The 14,649-nt window shown below is 40.0% G+C and overlaps 2 protein-coding genes across 7 annotated transcripts in view; one reads left to right on the top strand and one right to left on the bottom strand.

The window, feature by feature from the left end:
- virma (vir like m6A methyltransferase associated) overlaps positions 1–9,924 on the bottom strand; it is a 37,318-nt gene extending 27,394 nt beyond the window's left edge. For both annotated transcript variants that reach the window (XM_055904607.1, XM_055904608.1), the window contains exons 1-3: positions 9,835–9,924; positions 9,080–9,192; positions 54–140 (exon numbers count right to left, since the gene is read on the bottom strand). In XM_055904607.1, the coding sequence (XP_055760582.1) occupies positions 54–140; positions 9,080–9,192; positions 9,835–9,897 (263 nt within the window). In that variant the 5' untranslated portion in view covers positions 9,898–9,924. The remainder of the gene's footprint in view (positions 1–53; positions 141–9,079; positions 9,193–9,834) is intronic.
- A 916-nt stretch (positions 9,925–10,840) lies between these two features.
- esrp1 (epithelial splicing regulatory protein 1) overlaps positions 10,841–14,649 on the top strand; it is an 18,435-nt gene continuing 14,626 nt past the window's right edge. For all 5 annotated transcript variants that reach the window (XM_055904232.1, XM_055904231.1, XM_055904235.1 and 2 more), the window contains exons 1-6: positions 10,841–11,198; positions 11,518–11,646; positions 12,541–12,657; positions 13,383–13,494; positions 14,385–14,528; positions 14,627–14,649. The exon at positions 14,627–14,649 is cut by the window's right edge and continues 32 nt beyond it. In XM_055904232.1, coding sequence (XP_055760207.1) covers positions 11,067–11,198; positions 11,518–11,646; positions 12,541–12,657; positions 13,383–13,494; positions 14,385–14,528; positions 14,627–14,649 — 657 coding nt within the window. In that variant the 5' untranslated portion in view covers positions 10,841–11,066. The remainder of the gene's footprint in view (positions 11,199–11,517; positions 11,647–12,540; positions 12,658–13,382; positions 13,495–14,384; positions 14,529–14,626) is intronic.

Here is a 14,649-nt window from a genome sequence, read left to right as displayed (position 1 = left end):
GTCTTTTACACAAATACATTCAATTCAAATAGAAGGTACAAAGTGTTACTGACCTGCCTAGTCTGTGGAAGCAGGCGTTGCTGGGTTTAGTGAGGTTGTTGAAGAAAAGCTCCAGCTGGAAGGAATGAGGCGATGTCTCCCTGGAAACACAGACAGGAACAGGATATGACATCACCACTCAGCCCCCCTTTCAGCCACATGAGAGATCCCGTCTGTCCGGCTACGATTACCTCACAAATCACCCAACTACCCCGGTGAGAATGAGGCCAAACTGAACATTACAGCTCTGGGGCCTCATTTATCAATATTGTGTAGAAACTTCTATTAAATTGTTCTTACGAACAGAATTTAGAATGTTCGTAAACATAGAAAAAGTGTGATTTATCAAACAATCCTACGAGCTTCATGCGTACACCAGTAGGAGATAATCGTTGATAAATACCAAATGTTCTCAGCCCCAGTGCTCGTGCACGACCTTGGCTATTTGCATTTTGAAATGCCCCCAATTAATCATACAAAATCATCCCTTTAAAGCCCGTGGGGAATATACCACACCGTACCAGGATATACAACGTTGCAACTAAAGAAAGCTAAGAAAATAGGAGGTGCTAGTGTCAGAGATTGAGTACAACCAAAAGGGTTATTTATTTTATTTATTTTTTCTTGGGGGGTGGATCAGCTTAATATTGCGGAAAGAATGTTGCTTCCAATGTAATTGTCTGCATCATTTCCAATCCCCCATATTTTTTTGGGTAAATATATATATCCATTCACGTATGCATACATATACACATATATACATACACATACCTACATAGACATACATACTTTTTTTAAAGAGTATACCTTTATTATTATTCCCCGCAAACCCTACCACCGATCCCCCAATTGGAGTAAACTGATAAACATTTCTGTTTTTACCTTCAATTTATACATCTTATACACATTTTACAGACACAGTCTACTTTATAATAGTTCTCTCTTGTTTGTTCTAAGTCCTTCCTCTATTTCTGTTGTCCATCCAGTTTGATTTCCACTTGTAACTGTGCTATTTCACAATAGCTCCGCACCTATACACATTTCACAGATCCCGTATGCCCTACATTGTTTATCTTGTTATTAGTCCCACCCTTCAGCTCCACTCAACCTTTCCCATCTATCTTCCAACATCATCCATTTCGGATTTTTATTTGCCATATATTTTTCAACTGTGCTGTGATGCTTCACAAAAGATTTGAATCTTCCTATTCTCATAGCTTCCACGGATTGTAAATTAAAAGTTATCGATAAGATCCAACTTGAACGTGTACACCGCCTCGGACAGAGAGGGCAGAGGTACGAACGCCCAATCGTTGCCAAATTTGCTTCATTTAAAGATAAAATAATGGTTAAAAGCCTGGGTAAAAGACTTGCTGGGACCAAAATTGGCATGAATGATCAGTTTCCGAAAGAAATTGCAGAACGGCGCAAAGTTCTGTATCCAATTTTCAAAGAAAATAGATTAAAAGCGAAACGAGTAGCTCTCGTCGTGGATAAACTATATATTGATAACCAGCTGTTCAGAGACACAAAGATTACTCCATGGTTATTTTAAAAATTACAAAGTTCTCATAGATGAGGAAAATAAACACAATTCAAGCCCGGTTACTGATTGTAACAATACAATACAAAATATAGCTTTTCTATAAATCTTCACATATAACTAATTGAACACAAGCACTATTTCTACATAGTGAAGATAAAAACTAAGTAAACAGAAGGCACAGTATGTGTGGATGGTGTGGTGTGTGTTTATTTTTATTTGTTATGTTTGGAAAGTTGAGTGAGTGAGTAATGAAATAGTTGCATATCCCAGAGCCAGTGTATTGCTGTGGGCCGGGTATGAGAGGGCTTTCAATGTTGTTCAAATGATGGCTATACTTTTATAATGAATTATACGTCTTATTTATTTATTGTCCTATCATGGGGAACTACATTTTTAAAATAAATTATATCTAATTATTTATTATCCTATTTTAATGGTACGGTCCATGGCCCTATACCCTAGACACCCACATGAATGGCCCAGATACTAAGGAGAAGTCCCTAACTGTTTTATGTGCATGCTGTAAACGGTCTGTATGCAGCCAAAATGAGGACAGGGACCATGAGCAGCACTGCCCCCTCAAGATTCTGAGCCTGCTTGGCAGGGTTGGTCCTGCAAAGCCAAAGCCCCCTAAAGGGAGAGCATAATAAACAAGGAAATTCTCAAAGCTGCTAATGAGAACCTTGACGACCTTGTACCTAGCCGGTGGGGATTCCGGTGGGGTGCCCCCACCCAGGCAGTGGCAGTGCTGGCAACACTAGCTGCAGTAACCCATGGGGAGGGGGTCACACTCGGACATTCAGAGAGGGGGTATATTATTGTGGCCCTGGTGGCACGAAACCAATCGGACTGCATGGAGATGCTTGGGAACATGGTCAAAATGGATGACCGTATTGTGGGTGTTTCAGGAAGAAGGTGTACATTTGACCTCCATCATCTAGGATGTGACAATGGTAAATAAATCTCTACATTTATGCTCATTTTTTGCGCGGTCTTGCAGGCCTTCTCATGCAGCTGCAACTGCAAGTACATTTGTAAATCATGACCCATCTTGAGTTGGGCTCTGGGATGGTGCAATTGTTGAGAGGGTGAGCTTATGGTTGTGTGGGGGTAAGGGCTGAATGTGTGTGGGTGTATGTGTGTATCCCACAACTGTTGCGAAGGAAGAAGTAAAAGATGTTAGGGACTATAGAGGATGATTCACAGCAATATGTAATAAAAATCGAGGTGAGGGCGATGGAAATGCATTTGGCAATGGATCTGCTTCGGTTCGGTGGATGGTGCTGTGTGCACTTTTCGAAGGATGGATCCCAGTCGGTCCGGGTGTCACGTTCCTGACCTATTTCTGTTAGTTTGTTATGTGTGTTAGTTGGTCAGGACGTGAGGTTGGGTGGGAATTCTATGTTTTCTGTTTCTATGTTGGTTTATGGGTTGCCTGGTATGGCTCTTAATTAGAGGCGGGTGTTTGGCGTTCCTCTAGTTAAGAGTCATATTTGGGTGGGCGTTTTCACAGTGTTCGTTGTGGGTGATTGTCTCCTGTGTTTGTGTATATGTTTGCACCATACGGGACTGTTTGCGGTTTGTTCGTTTTATGTAGTCTGTTCCTGTTCATTGCGTTCTTCACGTTATATGTAAGTTCGTCGTTCAGGTCTGTCTGCATCGTTTATTTGTTTTGTTTGTTTATGCAAGTTTAGTTTGTTTTTCCGTCGTGTTCAATAAATTATGTCATTTCACTACGCTGCGCCTTGGTTCGATCACTACTCCTCCTCGTCTGATGAAGAGGAGGAGGACTGCCGTTACACCGGGGCTGTGCGATGCGGGGGGTCGGGGGTGGTCTGCCGGGCATTGGGATGACAACCCAACTCGAGATGGGGGCTTTTGGCGGGTGGAATAGTGGGGACCAATTGGAGGTTTGCTTAGTGGAGATGCAAATGTCATGGTACAACTATATAGACACTCAATCATTATGTTACTTTTTAATAGGACGTTTACAAACATATATTTTGATAAAAATAATTGAAAGGTGTGTCTCATTATGGTAAGTGGTGAAATAAGTATAGCCAGTTACAATTGTAATGGCTTAGCAGATAATAAGAAAAGACGATCAGTATTTACCTGGCTAAAAGAGAAGGATTATAATATCTACTGTTTACAGGAAACCCATTCGACAGTTTTAGATGAAGTTTTGTGGAAAAAGAACTGGGGGGGCAAAATATATTTCTCCCATGGGCAAAGAAATTCAAAAGGGGTGATGGTTTTAATTAATAATAACTTTGATCCAAATGTGCAACTTGTCCAAACAGATCCTCAAGGTAGATGGATTATTTTAAATATGTTATTGGACAATAAACATATATGGCTTATTAACCTATACGGTCCGAATAATGATGATCCAAGCTTCTTTGACAATATATATAAGAATGTATCAACTCTACAAGCAACACTAGACTCTATTATTATAGTGGGAGATTTTAATACGGTCTTAAATACCTCTATGGACCGGAAAGGAAATCACACTACAAACTATCACCCTCAGGCACTTAAGGAAATCAGGAATGTCATGGATGTATTGGAATTAGTGGATATATGGAGACTTAAATACCCTGACCTAGTGAGATATACATGGCGGAGGCTTAATCAAGCTAGTCGCCTTGACTACTTTCTTATATCATTCTCTCTGGCACCAAAAGTTTAAAAGTGTTTGATAGGGGACAGAATGCGGTCGGACCATCACATAATTGGCATATATATTACTCTTACAGAATTTCCACGTGGGCGAGGATATTGGAAATGTAATCAAAGCCTACTAGATGATAAATTGTTTAGAACTAGGACAGAAGAATTTATAACTGACTTTTTTAGACATAACATAGGTACAGCAGATCCCCATATTGTATGGGACACTTTTAAGTGTGCCTTTAGAGGCCATGCAATTCAGTACTCATCTATAAAACAAAAGCAATTTCGATCAAAAGAGTCCATATTAACAAAGGAAATTGAAGGACTAACAGTACAGTTAGATAACAATAAAAACGGTACCATAGAGGCACAGAATAAGTTAGAGGAAAAACAAAAAGAAATGGAGGAACTTATTCAAGAAAGATCCAGTGTAATATATTACAAAAATAAAGCGAACTGGATGGAATATGGGGAAAAATGCACCAAATTATTTTTCAATCGTCAATATAGAAATGCTACCAAAAAAAACGTATTAAAACTTGTTACAAATGATGGAGTCACGCATGATTCACCAAATTATATTTTGAAAGAGGAAGTAAAGTACTTTAAGAATATATTTTTGTTTCAGGCTCCTCCATCTCCACTAACTGAAACTAATTGTATGGATTTTTTCCCTAATAATAATGTAAAATTAACATCTGTACAGAAAGACTCATGTGAAGGCCTAATTACAGAGGAGGAACTACTTGATGCAATTGGGGCCTTTAAGGATGGGAAAACTCCAGGACTGGATGGCATACCAGTGGAAGTATACAAACATTTTTTTGATATACTCAAAGGACCATTATTAGCTTGTTTTAACCACTCCTATATAAATGATAGATTATCAGACACGCAACAAGAAGGTGTGATATCATTATTACTGAAACAGGACCCAAGTGGTATATATAAAGATCCAGTCCATTTAAAAAATTGGAGACCTCTTACACTTCAGTGTTGTGATGCAAAAATCCTAGCAAAATGCTTGGCGCATAGAATAAAAAAAGTTTTGTCAGATATTATTCATCCTAATCAGACAGGTTTTTACATGGACGATACATTGGAGATAATATAAGGCAAGTACTGGAAACAATGGAACACTATGAAATATCGGGGACACCAGGCCTGGTTTTCATAGCTGATTTTGAAAAGGCTTTTGATAAAGTACGACTGGAGTTTATATATAAATGCCTAGAATATTTCAATTTTGGGGAATCTCTTATAAAATGGGTAAAAATTATGTATAGTAACCCTAGGTGTAAAATAGTAAATAATGGCTACATCTCAGAAAGTTTTAAACTATCTAGAGGAGTAAAACAAGGTTGTCCACTATCGGCATATCTATTTATTATTGCCATCGAAATGTTAGCTGTTAAAATTAGATCAAACATTAATATTAAGGGATTAGAAATCCAGGGCCTAAAAACTAAGGTGTCATTGTACACTGATGATTCATGTTTTCTTTTAAAACCACAACTAGAATCTCTCCACGGCCTCTTAGAGGATCTAGATACATTTGCTATCCTCTCTGGATTAAAACCAAATTATGATAAATGTACCATATTACGTATTGGATCACTAAAAAATACACATTTTACATTGCCATGTAGTTTACCAATTAAATGGTCTGACGGTGATGTGGACATACTCGGTATACAAATCCCAAAAGAAAGAAATGATCTCACTCCAATAAATTTTTATAGAAAGTTAGCAAAAATAGATAAGATCTTGCTACCATGGAAAGGAAAATACCTGTCTATTTGTGGGAAAATCACCCTGATTAACTCTTTAATCATATCACAGTTTACCTATTTGCTTATGGTTTTGCCTACACCTAGTGACCTGCTTTTTAAATTATATGAACAAAAAATATTCAATTTTATTTGGAACGGCAAGCCAGATAAAATTAAAAGGGCCTATTTATATAACGAATATGAATTCGGAGGGCAGAAATTATTAAATATTAAAGCATTAGACCTCTCACTAAAGGCATCAGTCATACAAAGTTATACTTAAATCCAAACTGGTTCTCTACTAGATTGGTACGAATGTCTCATCCTATGTTCAAGAAGGGCCTTTTTCCCTTTATTCAGATTACACCTGCTCACTTTCGGTTGCTTGAAAAGGAAATAATTTCCAAAATATCTTTATTTTTTAAACAAGCCTTAGAAAGTTGGTTGCAATTTCAGTTTAATCCACCTGAAAGGACGGAACAAATAGTACAACAAATCTTGTGGTTAAATTCAAATATAGTAATTGATAAAAAAAACTGTATTTATCGAAGAAATGTTTAAAAAAGGTATAATTTTTGTGAATGATATCATAAATAGGACTGGTGGAGTAATGTCACACATGCAGCTAACACAGACATATGGAAATGTCTGCTCTACCCAAAATTACAACCAATTAATTGCAGCATTACCACAAAAATGGAAGAGGCAGGTGGAAGGGGATAAAAGTAAGGAACTTGTATGTCGGCCTTATATTAAAGAACATAAATGGTTAAAGAAAAGTGTGATAAATAAAAACATATACCAATTTCATTTAAGGACCAAAAAACTTACAGCTGTGCCATATAAATTGCAAAATAGTTGGGAAGAGATTTTCGATGTACCCATTCCATGGCACATGGTTTATGAATTGATACGCAAAACAACGCCGGATTCAAAACTTCGAATTTTTCAATTTAAATTATTGTACAAAATTCTTGCAACTAATAGAATGTTATATATATGGGGGATACAATCTTCCCAGCTCTGTAGATTCTGCTGTGAGGAGGCAGAGTCATTAGACCATTTATTTTGGTATTGTCCGCATGTAGCTCGTTTTTGGTCACAGGTCCAGGAATGGTTGAAGAATTGCAACATTTGCGTAGAACTAACGCTACAGATAGCAATACTGGGGGATTTGAAAAGCCATAGTCAATCAATCAATAATATAATAATTATTTTAGCAAAAATGTTTATTTTTTAACCAAAAGGGTTTATTTGTCTCTCTCAGTTGTGGCTTGACCAGTAAAACCATTAAGACTATGAGTTGCGTTAGCAATGGTAAATCTACTTCAAATGAGTAGACAACAGTCAGGAATAAGCCATCCATCCTCAACAGCTCCTTCCTGTAGGCGTATAGGCCAACATTGGCTACTACATTCAGCAGCGTCTTCTACCCATCACATAAAGGATCACCTGCACATTAAGAGTGGAAGCCTTTTCTGTCCACATAGTTCAACTCGTTTTGGGATGGTGCTTTTATGGCGATGTGGGTGCCGTCTATTGCTCCGTTCGTATTTGGGAACCCATTGATGGCAAAGAAACCCCTCTTGACTTCAACCTCTTGGGCGACGGTGTAAGGAAATTGTACGTTACAGTTTGTTTTACTGATGATTGCATCCAACACACTGTCTCATCGAAGTTGTGAGATGCCAATCGGCAAGCTCCCGATGCCAAAACCTGAGGGTGGACAGCACTTGGATGTGCACCGGAATGGCATGTGGTTGCCTTTTTAAAGTAAGTCTTAAGTCCTCACAGAAATCCTATAAGATTGGCTCATCACATATCATTTTCCAAAACCAATCGTTACTTTCTGAGAAAGATCCTACTACTGCACAGATACTACTGCACTGTTGAAGCTACGAACACAAGCATTTCGCTACACCTGCAATAACACCTGTTAAATATATGTAAAATTTGATCAACCTCTCATTCAATTTCCCATTATCTCAAGTCTTTTATCATATTTCAACAATGGTTTCACTTTCACACGTGCCTCTAACTTTGGGCTCCCGAGTTGCGTAGCGGTCTAAGGCACTGCATCTCAGTACAAGAGGCATCACTACAGTCCCTGGTTCGAATCACATCCATCCGTAATTGGGCGTCCCATAGGGTGGCGCACAATTGGCCCAGCATCGTCTGGGTTTGGCCAGGGTAGGCCGTCATTGTAAATAAGAATTTGTTCTTAACTGACTTGCCTAGTTAAATAAATTAAAAAAAAAAATAATAATAATAATGACCCGTCACACTTTATGTGAATTATTATAGTAACAAATGCACTGGTGCTCAAATGATATGCCTGCCAAGATATGTTGCATGAATTCACAATGGAAATACAATGACATCAAAAATGATTGAATTATTACTCCATCACAATTTTAAAAATATATTTCCCCCCCATCCTACGCTTGACAGTTCCCTTACACGTCAATCACACCGACAGCGTCATTACGTTTGGTACACTAGAAGTACATTCCCAATGGAACGCTGCGTTTGGTACACTAGAAGTACATTCCCAATGGAACGCTGCGTTTGGTACACTAGAAGTACATTCCCAATGGAATGCTGCGTTTGCCTTGCAGAATTGCGTTACAGTTTGTTCTATGTGGTGCATACATTGGATTTATTGAATTTCTGCATCAAAATTGTATGGTAGACGGTTTGACAATGGTAGCAGAAGGCGAATGTTGAACTTTCGTTGAACACATATCCAGATGATGCTGCGTACCATTTTGTGCAATGAGGCTGTAGGTGTGATCAAGGCATTATTCCACCACTTGGCACTGTGTGAGCACAGTCATGGCAAATGTTCATATTGATAAATCGCACACTTTGCGCGGAAATGATCCCACGCATGGTTTACGCACATATTTGTGCCTATGCATGATTGTTTGAGGCCCCTGAAGTTCCCCTCACACACATCCCAGTCTCAGATGTCACATGCACATAGCTAGGAGTATATATTTATTTAGCTCTCCCTTATACACCTTGAATGGTGGTTTCTTACCCGAATGCCCGGTTGTCTGGCAGGCTGGTGTGTGCTTTAATTCCAGGGGGAATGACTCGCACCTCTGTGATCAGGACCCCATACGGGAACCGCACCACATCCACATTGGTCAGCTACAGACAGAACACATTTTAATAATTTCACTTTAAGGCCTACCACATCCGTTGTATTCGGCGTATGTGAACAATAAAATGTGATTAGATTTTTATTTAGACCATGTTAGTGCACAACAGAAACAGTCAGCACTTTTTGTGCCATACAAAAACAAAAAGGGACAACTGGGAATTTCGTGTATTCATCTGCAGACAGTAACTGTAGGCTATATCTGTAAAGATGAAGAGTATGAAAACTGTCTGTGTAACGTAAACAGTGTGAATCGCTAACTAGCAAGTAAACGTACACGTTAGCTGTGTGACTAGCAAGCGGGTAAACAATCTGCGCACACGCCGTTGCCGACTGTCCCGTTATCTGTTATGGCTAGTTAGTTTCGCGTATCCCTATCCCCGTTGCAACTGTAGAAGAGACCACTGAATATAAGAACCCGTAACCTACTTAAAAACGTAATACCTTGCTAGGAAACAATGCATCACACTTAGTTTGGAAGGACGAGTTAGTTATTATGCAAGGTGGCCACTGTGTTAGCATTAGCCTAGGGGAACGGGGGGATCAGAAGCTGTAGTTAGCTAGCTAACTGGAATCTCAGCAAAGTAGACTCATGGGATAAAATAGCAAGTGGTATTAACATATTTAACTACCTCTGCACTTTGATGTTTGAACGTATCCAGAAAAAGAAGCTCCGTTAAAGTGTCACCCGCCATGTTTTTCTGTTTTCACTTGGGGTAAACTTCCGGATCTAGCCACAACGGTTTCCGGGTTTTAAAACTCGACGGCAAGCAGTTCTGTAAAGACAGACCCCGAATCAGTTTAAACCTAACTTGTTTCTAATGTGTAAAATACAAACTGATCTGAAATCGGTGCATAGTGGAGAGTTCATCCAACGTTATTCAGGCTTCTGCCAATGGCACGCTCATAATAAGTTATTAAAGATGCCGTAATAAAACAGGCAGTAAGCCTGACTTTGAATATTTGATATATGTATTTTACAATAGCCTAAATGAAAACAATATTTATACAATATTTATACATATTTTTCATCACTGTTTATTTTTAAATAGGCCTTATAAACTTTATTGTAATGATTTCACTGATTTGCCACGATTGGCTGGTCTCAATATTTTCTCAGCTGTAGCAGAAATGCAGAAAACAACATTATGTTACATTACATTGTTTTCAATAACATTTCACACTGCAGCCTATGTGCCAAGCGTAGCATTTGGAAATAGCCTATGCACTCGTCTACTCATTAATAGAGATAAAAAAAAACTAGGTAATGATCAGTTTGTAGGTTAGTATATGAGATTATTGTTCTTCTCATGTATGTTGTTCAGGTTGGGTCGATGGGTTTGTCGCAATGCCGTGCCACGTCCCTGTTTGAAAGCACCAATAGGGACAGCACTCAGAAAGAGAAGGGGTATATTCATTACATAAACCGTTTACAGGTTAAGAACCAAACGAGAGGAAACAGAGGAAACAATAGTTTCTATTGGACAAATGCAGGTAGGTCCTTCTCCGTTTCGTCTCCGTTTAAGAAGCGCTTTGCAACAGAATCGGCGTAATGAATACGCCCCATGCAGGTAGCTACCTGGGTCACGTGGTCCGCATCGCACACAGGTAGGTGGATCAAAAAAAAGGGAACATTCAGCCATTACACTGCGATGAGGTGTGCCAGAGATTTTGCATAGATTACCAAGCAATCAAGAAGCCACTAAAAATATCTGGAGTTGCTGAGCACACCTTTGCGCATAGGTGTCTGGGTGTGGGTGGCTGGATTCTTTGGGTTCTATACTGTTCTGGGGGTGTAGCTGTAGGTTATTTTCTATTACTTTGGGTGTAATTAGAGTAGGTTCTTTTTGTATTTATCCTGAAAATGACGGCTCAGGTAGACTACCTGGCGGTGTTGTTCACCACCACATCTGGCGCGAGCGGAGACCTCTTGGGTTCGGACGAGACGGAGCTCGAGCAGTTGGTGTGGCAGCTCGTGGACTTGAAGAACAAAAAGGTAATCTTTAAAATATTTTCCTTTCTTTATTAAGAGAATATGATAAAGACTATTAAAAAAAATTCAGGAGGAGCTAGATGAGGTAATCTATAGAAAGACAAAGTATTCATCCAACATAACCAGAATGCTCTCTTCGTCAATGTGCCCTATTTGGTTTAATAGACGACCACCTTTCTTCTGTTTATGAGGTCTAATGACAAAAGTGATCATAAGTTAGCCATAAATCGGCTACTCCATTATGCATATTAAAGTGTGTATTTAAGTGTACACATTGTTATTTTAAATGTACTGAAGTGTGTGTGTTTTCTCTCTGGTCCAGTTGGGGAAGGTGAATGAGGTGTTAATACGGCCTGAGCACTCGGACCTTACAGAAGATTGTCTGGGGGAGAGAGAGGACAGCGAGGAGTCCGTCTCTACAGTCACAGGCTTGGAGCACGCGCTAAACCAGGTACAGATAGTATCTGTTGTCTCGTGTTTTTTTATGAAATACATGTTTGACCTCATCATATTCTGCTTTGCCATCCATTCCTCCTTCACTTTAAATCAGAGGCACCGATGCATTGATTGGAGTTTTATAACAATTTATTGTTTATTTAGGCCTTGATCCTGAGATATCTAATTATAATTGGCTAATAATGCACCATTGTTTTCGATCCCTATAGATTTGATGGCATTTTACTTGACAGCCTGAGGGACATTTATAAAAGTCCATTGAGTGATGAGGAGGTGTGGATCTTTAGAGCTTAGTAATGCAAATGACCCCCCAATTAGCATAATGAGGCTCATACAACTAGTAGCAATTAAAGTGCTTGTTCTCTGAAACCAAAAATATAAACCACACATAGACAAAAGACAATAGACAGACATACACACACAAACATCGATGACATCACCCCACAAATCGTTTCCAGCCACTCGAAAGTAACAACAAGTCATTCAAGTTGGACTTTATCACAAGCAGTCATTTGTAAGCCTATATTTGGATGTTTTTGTAAATATTTTGTCTACATGGTAATACTTTCAATTAAGGCAGACTCAGTTTAAATAGTCTATAAACAGCATTAATAGGTTGTTTATTAGTCAGTAGTAAACAGTTATAACTTATTGGATGAAATTGTGTACTGTGGTCAACGTTTTGGCGCTTGCTGAATAATGAGATTATAAATGGCTGCATTGATATTCATCATTACCAGAATAATGATCACACTTTCAACCAATAAAATGTTAGTGGATTTTCAATATTACCAGTGAGTTGTTCTGTAATTGTTTATTACAGATGTATTATCTGATATTGATTTAAAGAGTTTACATTGTAGCTGATCTCGTCCTATGTTTTGAACAGTTCCATCTGAGATTGACCAATGAGGTGAACAGCTTGGGCGCAGGCACGTCAGTGTGTGTGTGTACGGACGGGCAGCTCCACATTCGCCAGGTTCTCCACCCCGAAGCTGCGGGCAAGGTAAGGGTACAGGCTGGCAGGGCGGGGAGCACAATTACCTCCAGCAGAAGCGTTTGGTGTTCACAGAACCATAAAGAAATGTGTTATGTCTGCTGTTCTGTCAAGATCCTGCTCTACATGATGTTGAAATGGGAGGTTGTCTTGACATATTGTCTTGGCTTTGTTTGAACATGAACGCGCGCGCACACACACACACACACACACACACACACACACACACACACACACACACACACACACACACACACACACACACACACACCTTTCTCCTATTACATCTTGAGTCCTCCCCTCACATCTAGTATGTTATACAGACCCATGGGGAACCTAACTTTATTGACATGAGTAAATATGTAAATGAGGGTAGTAAACAGACAGCGTAGCTCCTGATACGACCCAACACCTAACAGCTGTCAATGGTAGGCTGCACATGTTCTCTTCCTCCTCTCTACTGTTCAATCAATAATAATATGGTCAGGACATTTTTAAAGGGGCATACTACAGTATATTTGGTCCGTGCAAGACTCAAACTCTGGTGATCCAAGCACATACCACATTCAGGTCCCCTGGGTTAATGTATGTGACTTTACCCACCGGGCACACACTGGTTGAATCAACGTTGTTTCCACGTCATTTCAATAGAATTACGTTGAACCAACTTGGAATAGACGTTGAATTGACGTCTGTGCCCAGTGTGTAATGTCTGCAGTTGTCTTCCTCGGCAGAACCTGGCACTGCCAGAATGTTTCAACTCCTTTTTTGACCTGAAGAAAGAGTTCAGGAAGCACTTCCCCTCTGCAGACACCAAGAGCCTGGAGGTGCAGTACATGGCAGAATGTATCCTTACAACTGAGAAACACAGCAAAGACACTCACAGCAATGACACTCACAGCAAAGACACTCACAGCAATGACACTCACAGCAATGACACTCACAGCAAAGACACTCACAGCAATGACACTCACAGCAATGACACTCACAGCAATGACACTCACAGCAAAGACACTCACAGCAATGACACTCACAGCAATGACACTCACAGCAATGACACTCACAGCAAAGACACTCACAGCAATGACACTCACAGCAAAGATACTCACAGCAATGACACTCACAGCAAAGATACTCACAGCAATGACACTCACAGCAATGACACTCACAGCAAAGACACTCACAGCAATGACACTCACAGCAATGACACTCACAGCAATGACACTCACAGCAATGACACTCACAGCAATGACACTCACAGCAAAGATACTCACAGCAATGACACTCACAGCAAAGATACTCACAGCAAAGATACTCACAGCAATGACACTCACAGCAATGACACTCACAGCAATGACACTTGGTTCATTTTACAGCTTTGCATGAACCCTGCTTCTGTAGTGTAGCTTCATGCCGTTAGTGCATGTGTATGTGTGATCGCGCGTGCGTGGTTGTGAGAGAGAGAGCACGAGAGTGTGTGTGATACTGACACACTCCCATGGGGGAGGCGTCTGCAGGCCTCAGGGTGTTGGCTGTGGGACTAGAGGTTTTGAAATGCAAATAGAGACACAATTGACGTGTCTCACTGTAGCTCCAAGAGGAACATGCTGTGTGTTGAGCCAACAGGACCAGCCCTACACACCTACCAGGAAGCAGGACTAACACACACACACATGCACACACACACCTTGCTTGCTCCTCTCCAGTAGTTTTCTCCTTGACCACGGTTTCCTCAGCTCTCAGTGTAACTGTGGAGCCAGTAGCCATATTGGAGCCGCCGGCCGTACTGGATCCAACGGCTGTGTTGTCACCGGTCACAGCAGCACTGCAGGTCCAGACCATGGCCAACATCGTCCTAGCCCTGCTATTGGAACCCTTATGTGAGTGACACACTAACTTACACAAACTCTGACTTTTCTCACAATGTTGTCGTTGTTGCTTATCTTTGACTTCTGCTCTGGTCTTCTGTTTGTTGTAGGTCACACATTCTCAAACCCAGAG

This window comes from Salvelinus fontinalis, chromosome 38, assembly GCF_029448725.1.
Source record: "Salvelinus fontinalis isolate EN_2023a chromosome 38, ASM2944872v1, whole genome shotgun sequence".
Taxonomy (NCBI): domain Eukaryota; kingdom Metazoa; phylum Chordata; class Actinopteri; order Salmoniformes; family Salmonidae; genus Salvelinus; species Salvelinus fontinalis.
The sequence above is the reverse complement of the archived record's forward strand: the minus strand, read 5'-3'. Positions and strand labels throughout refer to the sequence as shown.